At 35.9% G+C, this 25,303-nt stretch overlaps 1 protein-coding gene across 1 annotated transcript in view; it reads right to left on the bottom strand.

Annotated features, from left to right (window-relative positions):
• The window catches only part of LOC100371686 (sacsin-like), a 34,025-nt gene extending 9,226 nt beyond the window's left edge, over positions 1 to 24,799 (bottom strand). The window contains exons 1-5 of the mRNA XM_078013123.2: positions 24,671 to 24,799; positions 23,775 to 23,848; positions 13,400 to 13,488; positions 12,929 to 13,187; positions 70 to 12,680 (exon numbers count right to left, since the gene is read on the bottom strand). Of these exons, the coding sequence (XP_077869249.2) occupies positions 91 to 12,680; positions 12,929 to 13,187; positions 13,400 to 13,488; positions 23,775 to 23,790 (12,954 nt within the window). The 5' untranslated portion in view covers positions 23,791 to 23,848; positions 24,671 to 24,799 and the 3' untranslated portion in view covers positions 70 to 90. The remainder of the gene's footprint in view (positions 1 to 69; positions 12,681 to 12,928; positions 13,188 to 13,399; positions 13,489 to 23,774; positions 23,849 to 24,670) is intronic.
• Between the last annotated feature and the right edge of the window lie 504 nt (positions 24,800 to 25,303).

The raw sequence follows: 25,303 nt of genomic DNA on the forward strand, positions 1-25,303 counted from the left end.
CAAATGTTCACTAAAAGGTAAATTGAATAGCGAGGGAATATACAGAAGATTGGAACATATATAACTAACCTTGGTTGTGTGTTCAAATTACTAGAACTCATGGATACCAATGAACTGCTTGACTTTGACCAGCAACCGCTCAGCACATGCCACTGCATCTGCAGCTTGATCTATGTTGTACCTCTCATTTGCTGTCTTGAGGTGAAGAGGGTAGCGAGTGTCTTTAAAGTCACAACCATTTCTAAGTATCTCAGCAACATCTTTATCGAGGCCTGATGGGCATTCAGCATGGCTCTGTACTGCATATGCCAGGCTCATTAGGTCTGTAGTATTTAGCTCTGGGTGTCCGTCAGCAGCAAACTTTGCAGCTTTCAAAGCCTTCTCTGCAGATTGATGTACTTGAAAGCATACCCATTCGCATAATGGACTAGTAGAATCAACAGTGTATAAAGCAGCTTGCAAGTCCAATTTGGCTTGTTTGAACCAAACTCTTGCCTCCCTTGGATTTGGAGTTCTTTTTGCAAATGAAGGAGGAACAAACGACTCAGAAAATCGTTCTGATCGGAAGCCTCGTCTGGAATATTCTCTCTGATACGGTTCTCTTTGTCTTCTATGGGTTCGTGCTTCGTCATTCCATGATTCATACTTACTGCTGTAACTTTCTTTTTCGGGGCCCCCGGTTTTTAATCGTTCAAGTTCCTTTAATAAAAACTGGAATGCAGCTGTAGATACAGAAATGTTAGTAGGATTCTTATCTGGATGCCATCGTTTGTACAGTCTCCTTACAATCTTGTCACGTTCTTCTTTTGGCAGTTTAAATGCTTCCTGCAATGTTTTCTTAATCTGATCAATTGCTTCTTTTAATGAAACATCAATTAATGGTGAAACTGGAACATCATCTGTTGGACTAGGGTGCATCATTATCTCATGTGCTGGTTGACTTTCAGGACGTAAGAATTTGTACAGGTCATTTACGCTCACAATCTCATACTCACCAGCACCACTATTTACTTTATATCTCATTGAAAGACCAGTCCCATCTGCCACTTCTATAATCTTGGCGAAAAAGTATTCACATGTTTCACTATGATCTGCACTGCTAGTAGTACACCTCATCAAGGCTACAATTTCATTTTTTTTGAAAGTGTTGAAAAGGCTATGGTCAAGAAGATGGTGAATATCAAATGGAACAGTGTTACCAGGAGCATGGGTATCACGTCTTAGAGCTTTCGTAGCTGCATTCAACTCCGGAATTTTGAATGTATTCGTCAGGATATCATGAAACTGCTCAATGCTGTATGACAGTAGAATGAGTACTTGTACACAGTCTTTCATCTGGTACCCTGTTAATCTATTCACAATATGGCTTATTCTGCTCAAGAAAACATTATCACCTGGCAAGTCACCATGGGTAATGTAAACAATCTGTTTTTCGTCTAAAAAGGCTGCTTCGGTTGTCTCACTTCTTTCTATAAACTCATCACATGTAGGGTTGAATAACTTTGTTCTAAAAGTTTTCATACAGCGTACTGTTACTCCTTTTAACATACCACCAATTTCATTTGATTTCATTGTGCCTTGTTGGTGACATACCACACGGTGGACACAATCAGCAAATTCAACACTTGTGAGTATCTTCTGAAAATGCTGCTCAAATTGGCAACTTTCACCGGCAAGGCAAACTTCAGACTGTGGATCTTTCTTTTCAAGAACAGTCTTCCCAATGTTCTTTGGCCGGAGATTTTCAGGTAAAAGATCAATTTTAATATCTTCATAACATTCACATTCACTCAGGGGTACAACAAATTCATATCTTTTAGATTGTATACGGGGAAGAATTGTAGTATCACCATAGAAAAGGTTTGTAGACAATGATACTCTCCCTGTCATACTAGGGAGGTAGATCTCAGATACACCATAGTCACTCTGTTTGTGCTCTGTCATGTAGTAAAATAAACCTTTTGTAGCTTTTTTCGCTTTAACTCTCTCGTTTGGTGTCAAATGACCACCACTACTGTTATAATGAATTGTTGATAACACATTAGCATACTGACGGAATGTTGCCTTTTCCTCAGCTCCTATACATTTCAGTAATGTCTCATAAGAGCCCAATGCACGTGGTGGTGTGTACATGTAAGGTTGGAGCTCATCATCTTGTAAACCATCAAATTTATAGGCAAGTTGGTTGCCTCGAACAAGAACCTTATTGCTGTCAACAAGAACAATTGGTGTATTGCATAACCTTTCCTTCAGTGATGTCCTGTCTTTATTCTGCTTAAAAACATCATACATATCTATCAGTACTTGGGACAATAATCCACGGACAGATGAAAGTGGGTCTTGTTTCTCTGGTGAATTCTTCTTAGCTATTAGATTACATACATTCTGGCAATGGTTTATGACTGTATCTAGCGATGGCTCTTCTAAAATTCCGAGGCTCTCCCACAGTTTAATTTGTGTACTAGCATGATTTCTAATTTTGGAAGGTATTGCCCATGATGGCAGCATTAGGGACGTGGACCAGCTCAACTTCATATGATCAACTGAAAAATGCCCAGAGAGACAAATAAATGTTGTCTCGGAAAAGGCTGGGTGTATGTTAAGCAGCTCAGAAGGAACCTTGGCTGAAGGAATAAATTTAATTGCAGATACTTCTCTTAGAAATGAGCGAATATGAAGACTATCATTTGATTTAAGTTCAGCTGCTAGCATTTTTGATATGTGTATCATTTCCTTCATGTGACAACTTCTTTGACCAACTGCTTTGGACGCAACTTCATTAGCATACCGTAGAAAAATATCAGGAGTGACTTCAATATTCAAACCAAGGTCTTTGAGAAATGTTTTCCAGATGTAATCCGAGAATGGAGCAGGGAGAATGCGCTTCTTATCTTCCATTAACCTGAACAATTCATTACTACCATCAAAGAAATAATCTGCCTTCTCCATCTTGCCATTCACTGCTCGAATAAATTTAATTTGAGAGAGTGCCATCAATAGATGTTTCCTAACTGACTCAGATCCTGATAATCTGTACATATTATCTCTCATATATTCCAGATGTAGCAGTCTGGCTTTTTCGGACATAATGTTGAAGTTTGGAAGGATGTACTTCGTGTATACCTCAAATGATGTTATGTCTGTCACACCAAGGGTTTGCAGAAGTAACTGCAGATGATGATGCTTGGTAAGAAACACACAGCTACAGTGAAGTGTCCAGGTGTCTTGCTCAAATTCAGGAATGTGATCTACTAAAAAGTGGCAATGTTGGTATTCATGCAAACTAGTTAACTCCCTACAATAATTCTCATAAAATGGCAGTTTCTTCAATGTAAAAATGCTGTTCTCATCATACCTCATAACTTCTTCTTGAAAATATTGCAACATCAGGCTAGCTTCCTCTATGGAAATATCATGAAACGTAATCAGGTCCAGGTTCATCATAGTCTCAAACAATGACAGAACATCTTTATACTGACCAAGAGATGTTACATATGGCTTCAGTAGTACATGTACCCTTTCTGCATTTGTAGAATCGAATGTTTCAGTCATTAGGCTAAGCTTCACCTCAGCGCAACCAACCTTTCTCATAAATGTCACCACCTTCCACTGCAATCCGACCATGTCTTGATGCATTGACAGATTTAGAACATTTTTCCCCTGTGATGGTGTTACCAATGTATTTTTCGTAGTTGGAATAATTGGCCATTTGTTGATTGGTTCCAGTACATTGGAGTCGTCCCTAGACGAGAGATAACACCACAGTAATTTCAGCCACCGGAGAAGTTCTGGTCTTGAATTAAAATCAACATTCTGATTGGCATCATACCAATTTGATGGTAGCTGAGTATGAACAAATTTAGCAAGGTCTTGTGATGTGAACTTATTCCATATGGCTGTTGGAAGATTATTTATCTTATCTATTTGAAATTTCTTTAGCATTGGCAATACACCTCTTGCAATAAACATTTTATTTAGGGTAGGCAGCAGCTCGGTAAAGGAAGATAAAAAAGGTGGGGTATGTTGATTGAACACACCAATAGTACTATCTTCAAAAAGAAGCAAGGGTAAACCATTCAAGTCATTTGGATGGTTCAGTCCACTAAGAATATACGATAATATGTTCTTGAACTTGCTCAATTCAATGAATGCCGATTCCTCCAATCTGCATGGTAAACTGCCAATCTGATTCTTACATTTATCAGAGTGCATAAATCGGATTACAGCGTCTGTATTAACTTGTTCAACATCAACACTGGCATTTATGAATGAGTAGAATATCTTCATTGTTGAAGCTGTGAGGTTAAAACCAGTTTTACGAAGAAATGCTCTTGTATCTGAGCCTTCTGTAGTATAAGGCAAAGAATCAAAATATACCTGGTCATCTTCATTGACTGGCTCATGCCATGTGAGTTGATATCCAATTCCATTGCCACCATCACTGTCACCATGACCATCCACGCCATCACCTGTTTCTCTTATTACAGGCAGGACTGGCAGTGCTTTGGCGGCTATGAACTGTAGTGTCTTGGCAGCAAGGAATCTCCATGGACTAATTCTGAAACTTGCTGTAGTAGCTTTACATTTTAATTCTGGTGTATACACTGGGAACAGTTCATGATACCATTTTAGTCTGTTTTCATTAGGACTGCCAGCATGTGTGTATTTGATATATCTTTGACCAGCTATTTCTATTAGATTAGCATAAGCTGGAGCAAGTGCCTTTTCAATCAGGCTTTGATTCCAGTCACTTCTGATACTTTGATTAACATTTGCATCGTTCCACAAGTAGCGGCGAGCTCTGTCAAGTGCGAAGTGACCATTAACATGTACAGGAAGATTAGTTTCTATTGGCAACGGCAGAAAACAATAGGCACTGAATGATTTCTTCTTACTATCATCATGTATACGAGTTGCATTTGTCAGGTGTGAATATGAATCATCTTTCTTTGCCATTCTTTTGTTATTTTCCACTAAAGCAGCCACACCAACTCGAGGAAGTAGCTTACCAAGTTCTTCACCAACTAACTGCATTTCAGGAGGAGAGCAAAATCCCAACTGTTGTACTAGAAGCCACTTTTCATTTCTTTCTTTAGAATCGCAAATATGCAAATTGTAGTTAACAGACATCAGTGGAATATCAGCAACATGTGTCTTTTTATAATCTGATAATTGAGAAACAATTTTGCTGCGATTCAACTTGTCTTCATCTGACATTTTTGCTTCTGCTTTGTAAAGTTGTTTCAGCTCACCTGTTCTCAGAATTTCGGACACGGTTATAGTTGTTACATTGTTGAGAAATAAAAGACAGTCACATGCATGTCGTTTAAATTGCAACAATAGATGCCGGATATATTCATCTGTATATATTTTGTGTGATATTTGTGAGACTTCTTGTCTGAGGGGAAAACGAAACATGGTTCCGCCTTTAAGTGTAAAATGGTCACCAAGAAATCCACTGACCATATCTTCAAAGTGTTCCTTCAGCTTCACAATAGGCCTGTACAATATACCTGGAGACTGCTGAGAAGCACCTTCCACATATCTAAGCTGTGGGTCAAACACACCTAGTAGTTCATCATCAGACAGAAATGAAGGACAGTCAGTCAGGTGATAAACGGAATTGAAACCAATTCCATACTGTCCAGTGGTATATCCATCTGCTGACTTGCCACCAATTCCAACTTGTTGAATTCCCTCAATATCACCAGCACTAAATACTCGGTCATTAAATACACAAATTGCAGGACTTTCCTGAATAGGTTTCCACAAGTCACTAACAATTTTACCAGTTGGATGTGATCTTGGATCATATATTATGTGCAGCTCTGTTGCCATGGCATCATCTGCATTCTGGAGAAGTTCTTTAAATATTTCGAAACCACCAGGATATGCCTTTAAAATATCTTTCAACCGATCTGTGAGATCTTCTTTCTGACCAAAATCTTCTGTATATTCAAGTGGTGAGGAAAACTCATTGGATTTCTTTTTCTTAGCACCATCAATACCCAGTCTATCAGCTTGTTTCAAGGTAATGTCATGATGTGCATAAATAAACTGAGTTTTGTTAGTTAACCATGGAGCATCATCATATGTCAAATCCTTAACGTCTCTTAAATAATGATTCGTGTCAGGAGCATATATATCACAAGTCTTCAAATTGCATTCCAAAGAGCCAAGTTTGCTCAACATTAGCAAAACAAGTCGTAATCCATGTTTATCAAGTGGATCATCTCTATTCTTTTCTTTCAGCTGCTTTAGTACATCTAAAAAGTCATCAATGTTAAATGATTCTCTTACTCCACACACTTGTAGAAGTTTTCTACACTTCACAAGGTCTCTGGGGATCTTGTATAGGTAAGGTGATGATATGTCGGTCCACTTAAATGCTAACTGACCTGCACCAACAAAGGCTTCATCAACATAAAAAGCGTTCATGCTTCTAAGTTCCTCCACTTGATCTTCATAACCAGTAGAAATTCGTACTAAAGTATCACCACTCTCAGTTGTAACCTCTTTACATAATACTGTTTGTAAGTATTGATATATATTGAAACACATTTTCATGGTGTTTCTGGATTTTGGAAACTTTGATACTTGCCGCAACTGCAAGAGAACATCATCAACATTGACATGGCTTTTCACACCTAGGATTTCCGTTATTTTCTGAGTTAAATCAGCACTGTCTATACGACATTCATCAAATATGTTTGCAACAGAGCCAATGTAGTCCATACATTTCTTCCCATACATGTTACTCCCATCTGAAAGCTTCTCTTCTCCCATCCAGTCACAAGGATAATCAGATGGTTTTTTCAGCACTGGGAGGAAAGTTGTTTTGGACAATCTGTGCTGCTCATTTAAAGTTGGCTCTTTACCAGATTTCATCAAGTTACTCATGACTTTAAATATAATTTTTGTGCGAGAAACTGCAGCGTTAAAACCCCTAGTGTGAAAGACATCCATAACAGATTCTGCTCTACCACATATATCCTCCCATGATAGCTCTTCTGTAGCCATTCCAAGGTCGGTGAGAGAGAGCAATCTTTCTTTGGATAGAAACGCATCACCATATGGAAATCTGCCGTCTGAATCATCAAACAGTTTGCCAACTAATGATTTGGGATGCACAAGATTATGTGGTACATCAATAGAGTTACCATCAGGGGAGACTGGAAAACATGGTGTCGTCTTCAAGATTCCATCAAAACTAACATTCTTCTGGGATCCAATGCGAATGTCCAACAAGTACAGCAGCAGTGTTTTTGATATATCCTGATTAATGTCTTCTGTATGTCTGAAAAATATATCATTGTAGAAACGGTAGATGTTGTAAACATTTTCCTGGTTGACAAGTTGAGTGCCTCGGATGGAATTTTCAATGTCTTTATTTAGCAGAACAACTCTCCTTGGTTTGCAATATTCATTCAGAAGAATTGTTGCACTTTCAACAATTTTTGATTCTTTTTGCAAGTCTTTTCCAAGGAATAAACAGTCATGCAATCCAACCCATTTTGAGTCGTTGTAGATAATATTTATGTCCTGACTCCTAGTCACATGCTCATAGAAGGCCCTGACAAACGGATGGAAATCAGTCTCGGTGGAATCCATGATAGGCCACAATGTATGAAAGACATATCTACCAACCACTCCTTTCTTTTGAAGTTGAGTCATGTCAGTCAACAAATTAATTAAAGCTTTGAGTAGAACATCACGCATGAGACAAAGATTCCATTCACTCTCAAATTCCCTATTTCTTCCAGAATCTGAGGATTTGCTCCAAATGTGTCTTCTGTTTGTCTGTAATGCGAATGGTGCATTAAGGTGAATTGGTAAACCTGTCCGGACTGTCACTGGAAGAAATGAGTATAGTTGCCCTTCTAGTGGTAATGGATTGAGTCTATTTACCCCGGCTGTAAGCTTAGCAGCTACTCCACCACAAGGAAGAAATCCCTGTTTTCTACCATCATCTGTTTGTGCTTCCTTAAAAGCTGGTCCACCACTAGCACATGAGCTAATAAGCCATGTTTCTTTCTGTTTCTTTTTCGTCATTGATTTTGACAACTGAGATTCAAATAATACTTCTATTAAACTAGTTGTTTCTGGTGGGTTACCATTTCTGCTCTGCATCCATGCTGAAGTAGCGTGTAGAATATTTGACTGGCATTTTAGCAGATTGATTCTTTTCCTTGGTTGACATCTAGAAAGTGTGGGTATCTCTCTTGGTAGTTGCTGTATCAAATTTACTTTAATTGTTAGCATTTTCACAGCATCTGCACCTGTTCTGCTTCCAGTTTTCAATTCCCATATACTCATTTCCTTTACACTTTGAGTGAACAAGAGAAGGGATGGTGCAGAATTTCTAAGTTGCACAATCAATTGTTGAAGTTTTTGTTTGTCCTGATAAACCTTATCTGTGATAAGATTTTCTGGGTCACTTGCTTGATGGCAGGTTCGGAGTGGAAGTCGAAAAAGAGTCCCATTATAGTTAAAGTCTTCAGAAATGTTGCATCCAAATATACCATGATAAGGTTGAAACTGGTCTATACACACACCAAGTGTCCGTCGATGAGATTCTTCCTCAAGATTCAACCTAATCCCAGGCTGGGAAGGGTTGTGAATACGTGATTTGAGATGAGTCATCCTGGGATCAAAAATCATGACATGCGACCCACTGACAACACTTGGAACATCTGTAACATGGTACACTGAAGTAAATCCAAGACCAAAACGCCCTATCTTGTCTAGTTTGTTTTTCTTAGTTGCAGCTGCTATATCACATATGTTTCGTATGTCTTCACTTGAGAACATGGCATCATTGTATGACCAAAGTGCAGGACCATGACAGTGTTTCATACCAGGGTCTAGGAGCTTCAATTGCACATCAGTATTTTGTCTCTGGTCTATAAGAAACCTAATGTCAGTAGCACCAGCATCATCAGCATTTTGAATCAGTTCTTTGAATATGTCCACACCTTCTTTGTACACTTCTAAATTTGACTTGATAGCATTGATGACACTTTCATGAGGACCAGCCAAGTCATACCCAAGATTACCAGTTGGAGCCACATGCTTACTCAAGGGTTGCAATCCTAATTTACGAGCTGTTGCATTTGGTATGTCATCATGTACAATATAAAATGAGTTGTCCTTCAGATCATCAGAAATGAACTCTCTATCGCGGTAGAGACATATGTTCACTTCGACCAACTGCAACTTTGACTTATCATACATCTTTGCTGGAACAAGAATTAACTTCTGAATATCTTCTTTTAGAATATCACCCTTGCATAGTAGCTGTAAGATTTCGCACGAGAGTTTCAAGTCAGACTCTACATCATTTGGAGAAACATTCTCACAATGCTTGTTCTTAATTTTATGCAAGACATCAATTAGTACTCTGGAATTAAACTCTTGTGGAATGTTCATTTCTTTGAAAAACTTTGAAAACTGTGCAGCTAATATGGGCGGCAATGTAAATAGGTAAGGCTGAAGGTTGATTTGCAGGTTTGAAGTAAAAGCTACATTATCTGCACTTGTGAAGCCGCTTCCATGCCAGATCCATTTTGGTGTATTGCCTCCATTATTACGTACCCAGTGTTTTACCCACTGTATTTTTGACTTGGCTAGAAAACAGTAAATTTCAAAGATGATATCTTCAAGTGACTTATGCATATCAATAGAGATTTCATTTGTTGAGTCAACTATGAGCATCATCTGTTTTACAACCTTTTCCACATGTTCAGAATTTGTCTTACCATCCAATATTTGCCATTGAATGGTGGAGTGAAGAGAATCATTCTGATATTTTATAGGAATGATTGGCATAACACCTCCAATTAGTTTACAATTGTCATGAATAGTAACCTCTGTAGGAGTAAATAGGTGCTGGCTGTTGTTTATATCATCACCAAACCATGGGATAAACATTGGATAACCCTTGGGTCTATTGACATCGCAGGGAATCCATGCTAAAGTGATAATTTTGCTGAGCTTGGCTGGGAATCTATTCACATACTTCAACAAACAGTGTGCTTTTTGCATCGTAACTGCTGTACACTTGTGTCTCTGGCAGTCAAGGTGTTTTGCTATGTGGTATATTACATCATGACTTATGTTTGATTCTTCCATAAAGCCAACTCTTCTAAGCTGCTTAATGAGTTTGAAATGACTGTCAACCAGTTGACTTGGTTCTCCAAGTAGTACTTTCAGTAAAGAGTTGTCTGGATCAATGATTTCACATGGCTTTAACAACTGACCACCACGGGTCTTTACACATCTATATTTCTTCACAATTTCATCATACTGAGATCGACTAAGAACCCATCCCACTATCTGTAACACTTCCAAGTCAGAATAATAGCCATTTTCTATTTCACTTAAGATGTAATCTTCCAGAAAATCAATAAATTCCAACTTCTTTGCTCCAAGAACACTAGCTAGGTGAACAATGTTGTAGTCAGTATTTGCAAGTAATATCTTCTTGACCTTGTTACATGGGATTTTCTTATATTCGTATGGCGCTATTAAACAACACTGTTTTAATGAAACATATTTACCATCTAAGATCGACTCAAAAATTGGTAGTCGTATCAGAATGGATCTGTGTTCATCACAGGCATGTCTGTCAAGCTGGGAGAAGAGTTTGGATAAAGATCTTGCTAAAACTGGGCTGTTTTTCAGTTTCTGTTCTACTGTATCAATGCCAAGGTTTTCTAGGACTGTTATAACACCATTCGCATTAGCTGAAGCAATATACTGGTTGAGTGATTTTGGTAGATATGGAAGTTCGTCATTTAATACAAAGCCACCACAACTCGTGACAACTTTACCTACGTCTTCAGAGAGTGTTCCGATGAATATCGCCTTAGGACCTGGTATAAGTTTGAGTAACTCAATGCTGTAGCCTCTGTTTTTTAAGGGGACCAGTGGAAAACCATGTAGGTGACTTAGAGGAATATTGTGCTGCCTCTCAAACCAAATCCAGAACTGTGACAACCACTGACAAGGAGGGTACTGGGCAGATGCAACCTGACTCCATATTACTGTACTTCCAGTTCCCTTTGTCCAATTGGTGGGTAGAGCTGATCCCAAGTTCTGAATAACAGTGTCTGCATTGAGAACGTTCAATTGTGTATGACAGCAGGCATACTGCAGTTTCGATGTCAGGGTATCTGGCAAACTTTCATCTAGAAATCGGTGGTCCATATTAGGAAGCAAATATTGTGGACAATTTGTAGTTGCAATGAAAATCTTCCTAGCACCATATACTCTACTAAACGATGTAAAAGTTCCATTGGCTAATGGTAGTAAATGAAGACCATCCAACTCTATGTAATTTGCATCAGATAGGATATACTCTAATAAATTAAGTTTATTTCTCCTGTCCATATTCTGATGCGGTGTTGACTTTAGAAAGTTTCTGACAATGACTGGTGTGAGTTTATTCAGAGAAATATTTGATGACTTCAACCACTCTAGGCTATGCATCGGAAGAGTGACAATTGGTTGCCCATGTGCTAACATCATGTGTATGATGTCTGGTAAGACATTTTCTTGAGGGATGTTAAAAATAGCTTTTTTCAAACAAACCCATGTACCAGAGTTAGCTTCAGTGTAGAAAACACTATTGCGCATAAGCTTTTGTAGCAACTTTTCTAGCAGCAATTTCCAGTTGTTTGTAGTTACTTTGCAAGGATTTGGCCATGCTGCATACACATATCTTGGCTCCAGTTTATACTCATGCATCAATGCTGTAATCAACTTCATATAAACTTCAGGAATGGCTTCTGATGTCAACAAATGATTCCACCTTGCTGTTTTGTCTTGTTGTGATTCCATATCTGGCCATTTTATGCTTCGTCTGTTATCTCCAAGTCCGAAATATCCATGTATGTGAACTGGGAGACCTGTAGTCTGGCTTGGTGGTAGTGGTAAGAAGCAAAATATCCTCCCACCATTTTGGTATTCACTCGTATTGTTGCTTATTTGCATAGCTGCACCAACCCAAGGAAGCAAACGAATTTCCTCATCATCAGCAAGGCACCTAAGTTCTTCTGACAATACTGATCCTGGTATCTGGTGAGCCACAACCCAACGTTTGACTTCTTCTTTGAACTGATCCTCAAATTTGATTTCTATATCAATTGTGACAGCATCAGCTTGTTTCGTGGATTTGACCTGTTCAAGAAATTCAGATTTCTGAATCCGTACACGATCAATTACTGACTGTGCTATTGATGCACTGTACAATAGGGTAGATTCTGCATTCTGTCCACTGCACTCATACACAGATATTGATTCTATGTTTTTCAAAAACAGCAAAGTCAGGTCAACATCCTTCCTAAATGAAGTAATCCATCCATCAGGACCAATAATGCGATCCCTGGAAATGATGTTTCCACTCAGTTTAGATTCAGTTTTACGTAATGGAAACCGGAATATTGTGCCATCAAATCTTCCCTTATAAAACGAGGATTCATCACAACCAAAAACTCCTAAATACGGTTCAAACTGGTTGCTGTATGGTGTATGAGCTTTGGACAATAACTCTCCTTTCAATTTCCATTTCTTGCCAGCTTTGTTTTGATATTTCTTGTTTTTGTATTGGTCATAAGCAAATACTGTTTCAAGGGGGTCAAATATTCCAAGACATTTTCCACTGAGGACACTTGGTAGATCTGTAAAATAGTAGCGACATGTTATTATTGTTTGACCATTTCATTTCCCTGCACTTGGACTAGTTTTGTTTATGAATATTACTTGGGAATCAATTTACTGATTTAAACATAATGATTTCATACACATGGTAGCTAAATTTAGGCAAAGTTTGCATAATTATAACCAATACATTGTACATATTTTGTTCAGACATATATTTGAATAAGATCATACTAGATATCCTAGAGGGTGTATACAACATACATACCTGTGATATGGTACACTGAATTGAAGCCGAGACCAAATCGACCAACTTTCAGTGGATCATCTGCTTTACCACTTTGTTCAGGTCTTTGTATACTAAACCAATCTTTGTCTTTAAATACAGCATTGTTGTAAGCATACAGTGCTGGACCATGGAATTCTTTTAATTTATCAGACCAGAGACCATCTGTTGGATACTCTGTATTGTCATAGAGGAACTTCACTTCGGTTGCACCAGCATCATCGGCATTTTGAATTATCTCCTGAAATATGAACAGAGATATATAACTGTTTAGTATCAACAGACCAAATAATACAGGGGGTGCAAATATCTAGTCTCACTTTATACTGTTACTGATTTGCTGTTCTGTGTTGTTTCGTAATTTTACCGAAATAAATGTACTAAATAAGCATTTTCCTGTTCTTTCATTAACCCGATGGAAAAAAGAAATGAACGATGGAATTGTTTACATACCTTTAATATCTGTCCGCCTTCAGGATATTTATCAAGAATACGTTTTAAATATAGGTATAAAGGAGGCACCTCTTGCCCAAAGTCATCATCTAAGCAATTGAAGTGATGAAAGACAAAATTAATATAATGTATAATTTATGTATAATTTTCTGGCTAATCAGTTTTTAAAAGCAAAAAACCAAAAAGTAGGTTGTCACTCATAGTCCTAGGTGTTGGGTTTGCATATCCTTTGTCTACTAATGTATGCATGCTGTCTGTATACATGTATAATTTATAATATATATGGAATCATGACCAATTTCATTGAGATGGCTTATAGTCTGGTGAGTGAACTTGTAACCCCATAACAACATGGCCGACTTGATGAGCGGGAACATCTGGTGACCCCAATTATTGAATTGGCATCTTGAAAAATATTTGTACTAATTATGTATACATAAAATGTACAAAAATTGGACTTAGAATCTGATAAACATAACTATAGGCCCAATAATATGATATATGTATACATAAACTGTACACAAATATGAAATTTAACATTCAATTATATTCATAAAAGAGTATAAAAACATTTTCAATAGATTACTTACGAGAATACTAAATTGTTATTTCTGATAGCAGTAAAATTTTATTTTTACTACAGTTTACTGAATGAATTACTAGAAAGTCATTATACGAAGAGGGAGTCGTTTAGAGTTCGCCTAATTTGCACATATTAAAAATTATCCTGTTTTGGATTCTAACATGACCTATTGCCTATTTTTATGAACTTTTTCGTGACCAATATAACTGAATTAAAATTTAATTTCCCATTATATATCTAGTTTTGGCATTTTCAATTGAGCAAAATACAATAAAATAAATCAGTACTACTCTCACCACAATCAGTTTGTTGTACATCTTTGGCTGACATATATGTCAAACCTATACAATATTGCTAGTAAGTGAATGTACTATAGTCAGGCAGGTACATACTTTTTGTATACAAATCTGTTCCAAATATAGGGTACTTCTTGTATACAAAAAATTATACATTAAATTTATTCAATGAATTTTGATAAGGGCAAGCATGCAGTCAAATATCCATCATGATGATGACCATCAGTCATAGTCATCCCAACTAGATTCAGCAGTGAGTTGGGTTGGCTGCAACTACCAAAAAAGTCTATGGTGGTGTGTACATTGATCTAGCAGTTATCTAGCCCAGCCATTTATCCTACGGCCAACATGATGACACCACTGAGGCATTACTAAAGGGAGCGGAGCTATCATTCCAGCCAAAACGTAAGAAGGACAGATATTTCCTTTACATAGTTGTCTTTGGAGTGTATGAAAGTATTTTATATAGTCAATGTCCAGAACTTTTGCCCAGCCTTACTTGTATATCGCTGCACTACCCAGAATTTTGATGACAGATGACACAGTGTGTATATATAGCTGCGAAAAGCTAGCAAAAAGCAGGGATTTCAGCTAATAATTTAGACCATTAGCTTTACATAACAACATTTACAGATCAAAGTGCTGCCATGTTTCACATCAATCATAGGTATAAACAACTAGACCATATTAGCTATCAAGGTCAAAGACGCAAAACCCTTTCTTTCCAAAAACTGGAACAGTGCTTTAAATGCAAAAAGCAGCAATTACCAAGACACCCTTTGACGAAGTAGCCAAAGGTTACAAGGCCAGCCCTATGGATGACCCACCCTCTTCAGCATTTGTGTCATCCTCACTTGGCGCATGACCAAAACAATAGTAGAAAGTATCGAGTCATTCATGACCTCTCATGAACACAAGGGCAATCCACAAACGACACTTTCCTAGTGACTACAGCACTTCTACAACACCTTAGTGCAATGTGCAGCGAGGTGCCTAAGATGAGTCTATTCAATTAATTTAAATATCCCAAATCCCAAATGCCTGACTCAGTATTTTAGTTTCTTGCTTATGAGGTCTTTCTTAAAAATTAATTCATTTACTGGATGATGTATGTAATACAAACTAATTTTGTGTATTGTCCAATTCAAAAAAGTAGGTGCACCACAGAATATTTGTAATGTGAGCTCTCAGTCACGTTAAAATAATGTAAAATAGCAAAAAATACAGTTTAATAATTAACCCAACTTTGTTAGACTAGTGAAAACTTAAGGCATTGATAACTGAAGCTATATTTAGACCACATGTGTCAATGTGTCTGGCCAAGATTTATGAACAGAAACTGCAGCATTAATTTTTCATATACTGTGGAATACTTTATTTTCGCTGGAATTAATTTTTGCTGAAAAGGCTTTTAGGGCGTTTTGTATGGAATTTATTTTCACTGATTTTTGATAAGTTTAATGTGAAATATAGGAAAAAAAGTATATTCGCTGGATTTTATTTTCACTGAATCATCCCTTCAGCGAAAATATCAAAAATAAATTCCAAGCGAAAATAAAGTATTCTACAGTAGTCAAACAAAAATCAGACTGTAGTCCATTTCTGTCAATGATTCAGATCAAGGTCATTACTGAAAACCCTAGCATCATAATCTAAGCTAATTATTTATTCTGAGCGTGCTCAGTTTTTCTCTCTGTGTTGTTGGGAGAGATAATTTTGGATGAAAATCATGAAAAAAGACCCACTTAGGATTTTCAGATCTGGAAAAAAAAATTGAAAAATTGAGTGCATGTTCAATAGAGACTTGTTCATCAACCTGCCAAGTTTCATCGATATCTGCTGCAGAATTTCTGAGAAAATGTTCGAAAAAAAAAAGGATGACAAACCAAAGAAACTGCATGTACAGTACATAAGTTTGACATTTAACTGAAAAATCAGAGACAAACTGAAAATACTTGAAATTGTGGAGATTGATCAAACGTGAGTTCTTTACAAGTATCAAATATTTGTTGATACACTTATTTTCTCAATTCAACACCTTGTAATGGTGGAAATTAATTAAACAACAGGTATTTACTCACAAATACCTTGCCAATATTTGTCATGACACTTATTCTCTCAATTTAACAACTTGTAATGGTGAAAATTAATGAAACCACAGGTATATTTTTCAAGACATTTATTCTCTCTTGTAATGGTGAAAATTAATTGTTCTATTAGTGCTCTTCACAAGAGCTGCTCCCTGCTTCCAAATTGGAAATGTATTCATGTGCCAATGATTATACTTGAAAAAAAAATTTGAGTATTGTGGAGTGCACTTGACTATTCCTCTCTGGGTTAGCACTCCAGGCTAGCCACATTAGTTGCTAATAAAACATAAATGTGACCAATGTTTTTTTCACAAATGATGTGCCACACAAGTTTAAAAATATTTTTTTTATTCCAAAACTAATTGTGTTAGTCAGGCGATGCCTTCCCAACACTCTGTATCACTGAAATTTGTAAAAATATTTTATATTTGCTTTTTTATGTTGCTTGTCAGATTTGGCTATTGCTAATAATAACTGGTAAATTAACCAAACCAGGCAACTTTGACAAACATTAAAAAATCAGTAATTTTTTGTTTGATTTTTACATAAATCTTATTTATTGACTTTATCAAATATTTTGTATGTCAATTAATCGTCAAATTAAGCACTCTGTGCCTATTTTGCTAGATTGTTTCATTTCACTATGATTTATTTCTTCATTGATTTTCAGACTGTCAAGATTCCTAGTTCCGGCACGGTACTGGCACCCATGCAAAATATGATATTATGTTCAAGATTTTTAAGACAGAAGAGTTATAATATAGAACAAAAGAATACTGCCATATGCTGATGAGATGGATGAAGTTGTGATGTGCTACTGTAAATGCATGAAAGGAGCAGGTGCTCGAGCCATCCACTACTGTTTTGTGATATCAGTGAAAAGAAAATTCAAAATGTAGAACGTTTTTGAAGGGATATGGTGGTGGTGAAAAGTGATGTTTAGCTTGCGCTTGTAAAAAAAAATATGAACATAGTTAATTGATATCCAGAGTCTTTTATTTGTGCCCACCTGAAAAGCACCCCAAATGATTCTATATATAGAGAATATCCAATGAGTCATTATATAATATCATATTTATTAAATAAGGGTAGTAATTTTCATTTGGCAAAGAACAAATCAGATCTGCTACATGAGTTTAATAAATACATTTCCAAAATTGTGTGCATCACAAACATTTTAGCAGGCCCCATATACATTTGCAGGAAAATTAAAATTTAGATTGTGGGTACTCCGGAATATTAGTCAAATTTTTAAAAAGAAATAATTTATGTTAATTAGTCGCTGTTTAGATACTGTCCAAAAATGTGTAATACTAATTTTGGTCATCATAGTGTCTCTGGACTGATATTTGTATGTAGTTAAGTATTACAGCATTATAATGTATTTGGTTTAAAGCTCAAATTGATATCTAAGAGTACATGCTTTGTTTTTAACCAAAGTTAACTGGAACAAGCCATGCATGGCACAGTCCCTGTTAGTTTTCAAATTTAAGATATATAATTTTGTGAATAGTAATATCACAGGGAGCCCAGGAACTATGATCAACTGTATGCACTCCCTATGAGCGCGTGGGGGTAAGGGGGTGTCAGTTGGTATTTAGTGTAAGAAATAGACAAGGGATGAAGGCTCCAGCCAGCTCATATTTTTTAAACTGGAAAAAACAGATGAACAGAATGAAAAATAAAATCTATAAAAAATACCAGGTTGAAGAATATTAGTTGCTCTTTAAAATTTCGCCAAAGCCTTACGTATATTTCACTCATATCTGCAGAGTAAATGAAGAAAACTACACAAATTGACTCAATTTACGAATAATTAACAGTTTGCCTGAAGGCACTGCACAGTTGGAAGTGTTGAGCAAGGCTAACTGAGTCGTGACCTTGATGTGGTTCATAACCAGTCTTATGATTGGTTGTTGACAAAATGCTGAACATGCCACGCCTCCAACTGTGCCGTGCCTTCGAGCAAACCATAATGTTGAAAACCAACAAATCCTGTCAAAGCACCACATTTTCCAAAAACAAGATGGATGCCAGTCATCATCTTTGTTCTGATTGTGAAACAAACTGACATGAACATGTATTCCTATATATATGGTGTATGTGCCAAATGGGCCATTCCAGTTTATATCTGCACCCCCACTGTTGATGAGCTTGTGTGTTTACTTTATACGAGGTATAATTTCCATGGTGTATAAGTCATACAAAGTTTTATTTCCAAATCACCATTCACCATACAGTAATGGAAATCCAAAACTATAGTTCCTACTTATGGTGTTGATGAGTTCCATTGTGCCACCATACAGAGTAGGATTTCCAAATATAACTCTCATCATAAGCTAATAAGCTAATTAAGTTAAAAATTTTATATTTGATAATGGAAATCCAAACTAGTCCTGATTCACGGTGTTGATGAGCTCATTCGTGCCACCATCCTTATCTAATTTCAGTAATAACTATTTCATATTGGCCCAATTTTTTTAATATATATAGAAATCCAAGTTTATTTAGTCATATTATTGGAAATCCAACATCATCAACCGGTATGTGGCGAGATAAACTAGGCCATATTTTATTTTCGTAGACATAACTGCCTGGATTTCCAGGAATTTTTTTCCATACTCTTCTGGATTTCCAGATTCTGTTTCTTCATATACAGTTGGAATTCCAGGGTATTTTCCCCATCATACAGTGCTGGAAATTCGACCACATCAACAGGGGGGTGCAGATATAAACTGGAATGGCCCAATATGAATGAAAATGGTCCATTAGCTTTTAAAATATAGTATGGTCAAAAAGCAAGATGGCCGCCAGTCAGCCATCTTTGATCTGATTGAAAAACAAATTGTCATGGACATGTTAATTATTAAGTAATGTAATAACATTATACATGTTGAGATACATGACCATGATGATTTATGTCGTGTTTCGTATTTCCGTACATGAGCCTGGACAAATTAAATTCAGTTTTGATACAAAAAATGCATGAATAGCATATTGTTACGTTTGAGTTTATTTTATGTATTTATTATTTGTGTAATTTGTAGTTGGGGTTTTATTGAAACGTCATATTGTCCTTGGTCGCTTTATGTTGTGTTCTTTTGTCAATTTATCCCTATTTTGCATATTTATTTGTACTGAGTTAGGGAGTCTGCTTTGGCTATAAAAGCCTTTTGTTTTACGTTGACGAGTAGACGGCAATGAGACGGTAAACTGATAGCAAGAAGACTCCAAATAGACGGTAAACTGATAGCACTATACCTGTTTACCAGCGTCTGAACGTAACACATATCCTGTTTACTTTCTGACCATATATTTCATTTTTGGAAGGGTCATCTAATACATGTACATCTAATTTCTGTTGATACTATAGACCAGCCAATTATTCACTCTAAATTTTTAACTATGCTTTTGGTGTACCGGTATATTACTCTCATGTCCCAACGGGACAGTACGTTTATTTATTTTTCGAAATTGGCCGACTGAAAAAATATTTCTTGATTTAAAAAAAGTCGTGCAGTTTTCCCATCAAAATCAAAGCCATATAATCGCACTACAACACTGGTAAATCTTTTCTGTATTGCGCTCACTATAAAGTCGCTGAACTGTCATTACCATATTTAAATGAGCTACGGTAATTTGAACACATTGGCACCATCCAGCATTTTGATTGGTTAATTAGCAACCTGATCTATCTGGTCAATAAACACAGTTTCAGGCCACTTGCTCGCCATGCATGGCGGACATTGTATCTCATCTTGCATTTACATGTGACCGAAATCATTCGCTTACAGTGAAACTAAGTTGAATTTCACTTGCGTTTCATGAATGAATTTATTTTTTGTACGTTATTATAATCACTACTGAGTAATAATCAACAATTGCAACACTTCAAAAACAATTAAGTTTTTTACTTGAGGTTGTGAATCGCAGCATAACTGGATTGTGTTACCGTACTGTGATCATTTGCTACTAAGCAATGCATTCATATTTGTTTTTATTCAAAACCTCTTTTAAAATATACTTTTCGTTACCAACAAAATTAAAAATATTAATTAAGTATTTTTTTGTTATCATGTGAACAGTTTTTTGATTGACTGTAATTTTTCAACATTTCATTACAAATTAAGGCCTTTCACTCTTCCCTGATGCCTAAATTAGAGTGACGCCTATTTAAGAGATTATACGGTATCTTGCTTTTCGCCAGCCACAAAGGCTACACATGAGAAACTTGATCGATTCAGCCGATCGGTCGTTACATTTTTATCGACGCACTGCGGCATGCAAATCGAGATCAAATTTTGTGGAATACATCACCATTGTACTGATTGGCCGGAAATTTTCTCAGCCAGGCCGACTTGGGTAGTAATGGTTTGCTATTTTTATTGGATCCAGCGTTTTGGAAAACAGAGACATACATTTAAAATATATTGCTAAAAATACATCATTTGTTGTCCATTTATATTCCTAATTACAAAGGAAAGTGAAAGTTTGTTATTTTCCGAGGGGTATGTTTATTAGATTTTAAAGATTTTCTGGGTGTTTATCGGGGTATGTTCATTTGGGACATAAGAGTACATTATTTTTGGCATGAATAATATTTTCATATTGACTAATTATCTTATTTTTTTTCAGTTTTTCCATTAGATTTGTATCAGATGTATACTTAGGTAAATGAGGGCTTCCTTGTTGAAGAATCATTAAATATTACAATTTAAGATGCTCATTGTCTCTGCAAGGAAACTGAACAATATATATGAAGTAACTAGTCACACGTAACTGGTCAATAAAGTATATTCATTTATGATTAATTTATTGTTACCCAGTTCGCTTATCTAGTAAATAGTAATAGGGTAGGAGCCCTAAGTAGGTTAAGATGTGAATGTAAGCCTACTAAGTTGTCATTTTTGATTTTTAAAATCTGTGATTGCTAAAATTTGAGCCTACTTTGCCCTAGTATGAGGTAACATTAGACAAAAATGAAAATAAAACAACTTAAGCTCTATGAAAATAATAAGTTTGATATAACAGTACATGCAATAGTTATTTTTGTGGCATTTTTTTCTGTAGAAGTTTTTTTGTTTTTCATAAATGGTGACTCAATTAAATTAGCTTGCTCATAAAATTTTGTTTTCCTGTAGAATGTACACAATATCTAAGGAAACAGTGGTCTAAGGAATGATCACTTCTTATTGGTGGTGTAAATTATACAAGTAGCAGCTTCTGTAAAGACCCTCTTTGTCTAACTTTTACTCATGCTTGCGAGGTCATTGTCCATAATGTTGGAGTTACTGATATCTTGACACTTTTACTGTTTTTTTTGTTTTGATTTGTTTCCATGAAAAAGTAGTTGCCTTCTACAAGACACTTACACAGATATTTGATGCCATATGTGAGTTAGAAGTGCTGAAAAATACAACATAATGTGAACACCACTATGGCTGCCTTTACTATTCATCTATGAAATACTTGAGATATTACAAGAATACAACAAATTACAGGATATATGACATTACCAGGATGTGATAATGTTTTTGCTTACATAAAAACATTTGAAAGGATATTTCTTTTTCACAGAGGGAAAAATTGAAAATTAAACTGTGTGGAGAGTGCATATTTCTATTCAATTAAAATTAACGGTACCATACTGCATTAAATTAAAATATATTTTTGTTTACATAACAACCAAATTATATTGTGTTGCGATATCAATATTGAAATTATACTGTACATATAATGGCTACTGTAAAACATATCTTTTTCGTGAGCATGTCTTTTTAGCAAATTTAGCGAGAGAACTGATTCGCTAATTCAAGATGTCGTTAATGATTTTATTATAAATTCAAAATGGCCAATTTTAAGGCTTGGGGATTTGTATATAGTAATCCGGAACATAAAAATCTGGGGCGCTTCCTAATTACACTTGACAGTTTTTCTTTGTTTTTATGAAGGTGATAACTGCGCATTTGTTTTGGCGTGCGACAGACAAGTATTGTGAAAACAGGAAATCAACACTGTCAAGAGAAATTCACTAAATCAACATTTCACTATTACGTCATTGTACCAAAATTCGCTAAAATTGCATGTCGCTTTTGTTTTACAGTATTTGATGTGATCACCATACAATATTCAAAACTTGAAAAGATAGTTATTTGGGTTATACACTAAATGTGTAAATTCACTGGATTCCTGACATTTTTCATTACATTATTTTTATAGACATTTTTAAATAGGATAATTATAATCTTTATAAGTTTTTGTATATTATTATTACATTGTAAGCTTCTAGACCAGATTTCGAAGGAGCTTCTCTTGTTTCTCTAGAACTCCCAGTTTTATACAATTTGAAAAGTTCTGTTCGTACATTAAAGTACCAGATTTCCATTTGCTGGTTATATTTGTCTCATCTGTTTAGTCATTTCATATTTTGGATGTGCGATAACATAAAAATGATGAGAAAAATCATGAATAATAGTTATTTTAACCATAATGGTATATGTTTAAGTAGATGATGGGATGTATAACAGTGCATCTCCCAAATACATTATTTTTAACTGGCTGTACAGTACTGTGTTTGAAAACATAATATCAAATGCATTATATTCAGAAATAAATTGCATTCCAATGTTTATTATTATTTATGTCTATTATAGAAATTGGGATATATGTAATAGCAATCTAGTGTGATTGCTGGTTTATCCCATACTACAACTAGAACATTCCTCTTGTAATAGCTTAACGCGATAGGGGTTTTGCTTAATGCAACATAGGGATTTATTGGAGTATTGTATTTCATATGGTGTAAAATGGAGAAAAATGCTATGATTAAAGAGGAAAAATATACAACAGCTTGAGAAAGAGCGTAATGTGAAGAGATTAAGTAGAAAAAGTATAGAATATTTAGCTAATTCTTGGACCTGAACCAGTTGTATCAACTATTCAAGGTTTCAATAGTTTTGCTAAGTTTTACTTCAGCTTTTAAACAAGCATATATCTACTTTTTTTAATATTCTGTGTATAGTGCATATGTTTAGTACAACTAACTCAATATAATTAGATGGAAGGATACATAATTATAAAACTGCGTACGAACTTTAACTGTTTTGAAATGTTAGCAAGTATCTGCACAACTATAAACATTGCAAACAATATTATGAAGTCAGGTTAACCTATGTGGTTTGAATTCATAAAAATTATAAATGAAAACACATATGTCAGTTCAAATAAAACTCTCAATTTTAACAAACATACAAATATGTAACTGTATTTCCGGAGTGAAATACAAATTTTATTTTATTTGCAGGCTGGTTGGCATAGTTGTCTGGCGGGCACATATGCAGTAAGATGCACGAAGCCCGACATGAAAACCCCCACTCCCTTCACAACAACAAATATACATATCATACCTGAATCAGCATCCATGTCTTTATGTACGGTCTTCTAGATTGGGATATGCATATAATCTAAACACCATTATAATCTGGGAAATACAAATATAATTCAGGAGGTCATATAATCTGATTAAATATAGATATATAAGTTGTAATGGCATTTTATGTTCATCGCTTTAGAGTCAATTACACGCCCAATCAGAGAACATTTCACTTTTCAATTTGTCCAATAAAAAAATTGTTTTATTTTATTTTATTTTAATTTTCCAGCATTGTCCTAATGGTAAAGGGACGGGTTTAAGGTTCGGAGGTATAGGTTAACAGACACTTAGGTTTGTGTTTTTGTGCTCACCTGAAGACGTACAAAACAACCATGCCGATGACAATTAACGCACACCACAGCGTAACCAAGGGTCTATAAATCATTATGGGAGGGCGAGGGGTTACAGGTTACAGGAAATAAAAACGGCATTTTACGTTTTTACAGGAAATAAAATGAAAGTTCCATTTACAGTAAAAAAAAAATAGGTTTTACACTTTACAGATAAAGCAAATTCCTAATTACATTTTACGTTTTTTATAATATTTTTGATAATTTGAATTTAAGAATCAACATTGGAAATTACGACACTTAATTTGGAAAATGCTTTATGCGCTTACAAAAAATAATATCTTTGTACAAATTACGGACGAATAAAATAGCTGATTACATTTTACACATTGCCCATGTCTACTAATTTGCTTTTTTTATTTATTTAAATTACATTATTACGAAATTAATTGATTACAGCTTACGAAAATATCCCTTGCCGACCCTCATTATGAACAGCCCAGATTAATGTGATAATTACAGGCAAATATAATTGGATATTAGTGTATATTTTCTTATGATTACAGCTGCAGTTACTCACCTCGATTCAGAGCTTACCACACTGGAAAGCAAATTTTATTAGAATTCACTGTGGTTTGCTGTGTTGCATATGAGTCTCCTTGCCCCGACGACGAAATTCGAAGTTGTGCTTGTCGAGTATATATAGTTGGGCGACTGAACCCCCTAGACTGTTAAAAATAATATGGTGAGTAATGCTTTCCAGGAAAACGGTCGTGCCACATTGTGTGTGTGGGAGGGTGCGGTATAACATTTTCGGCGATACATTACAACTACTCGACTAAAGACCAGATCGTAGATTTCATTATCATCGTGAAGCCCCCATGAATACCATCACCACTATGGGATGATTGAATAGTACTAAAGTTACACAGTAACGTTTTTTATTCCTTAGTTAGTGGGCCTCGACGTGAAAACTAACTTAGTCAATCTTTCATAGAAGACGCCAGTCATACTTTCTGTGGAAATTGGTGCTCAGCACGCTGCAGGGGAGGGATCGCAAGAACTAGCTATAGGTGCATTGTTAGTAGGTAGTAGGCCAGGTCACGTGGCTATTGTGCAGTACTCAACATAGCGCTAGCCCCCCCCCCCCCCCACTCAGGATCCATAGGGGGCCGCATGCGCGTTCCCATTTTCTCGGGAAAGAGGGTACTTT

This window comes from Saccoglossus kowalevskii, chromosome 4 (assembly GCF_978046115.1).
Source record: "Saccoglossus kowalevskii chromosome 4, keSacKowa6.1, whole genome shotgun sequence".
Lineage (NCBI taxonomy): Eukaryota > Metazoa > Hemichordata > Enteropneusta > Harrimaniidae > Saccoglossus > Saccoglossus kowalevskii.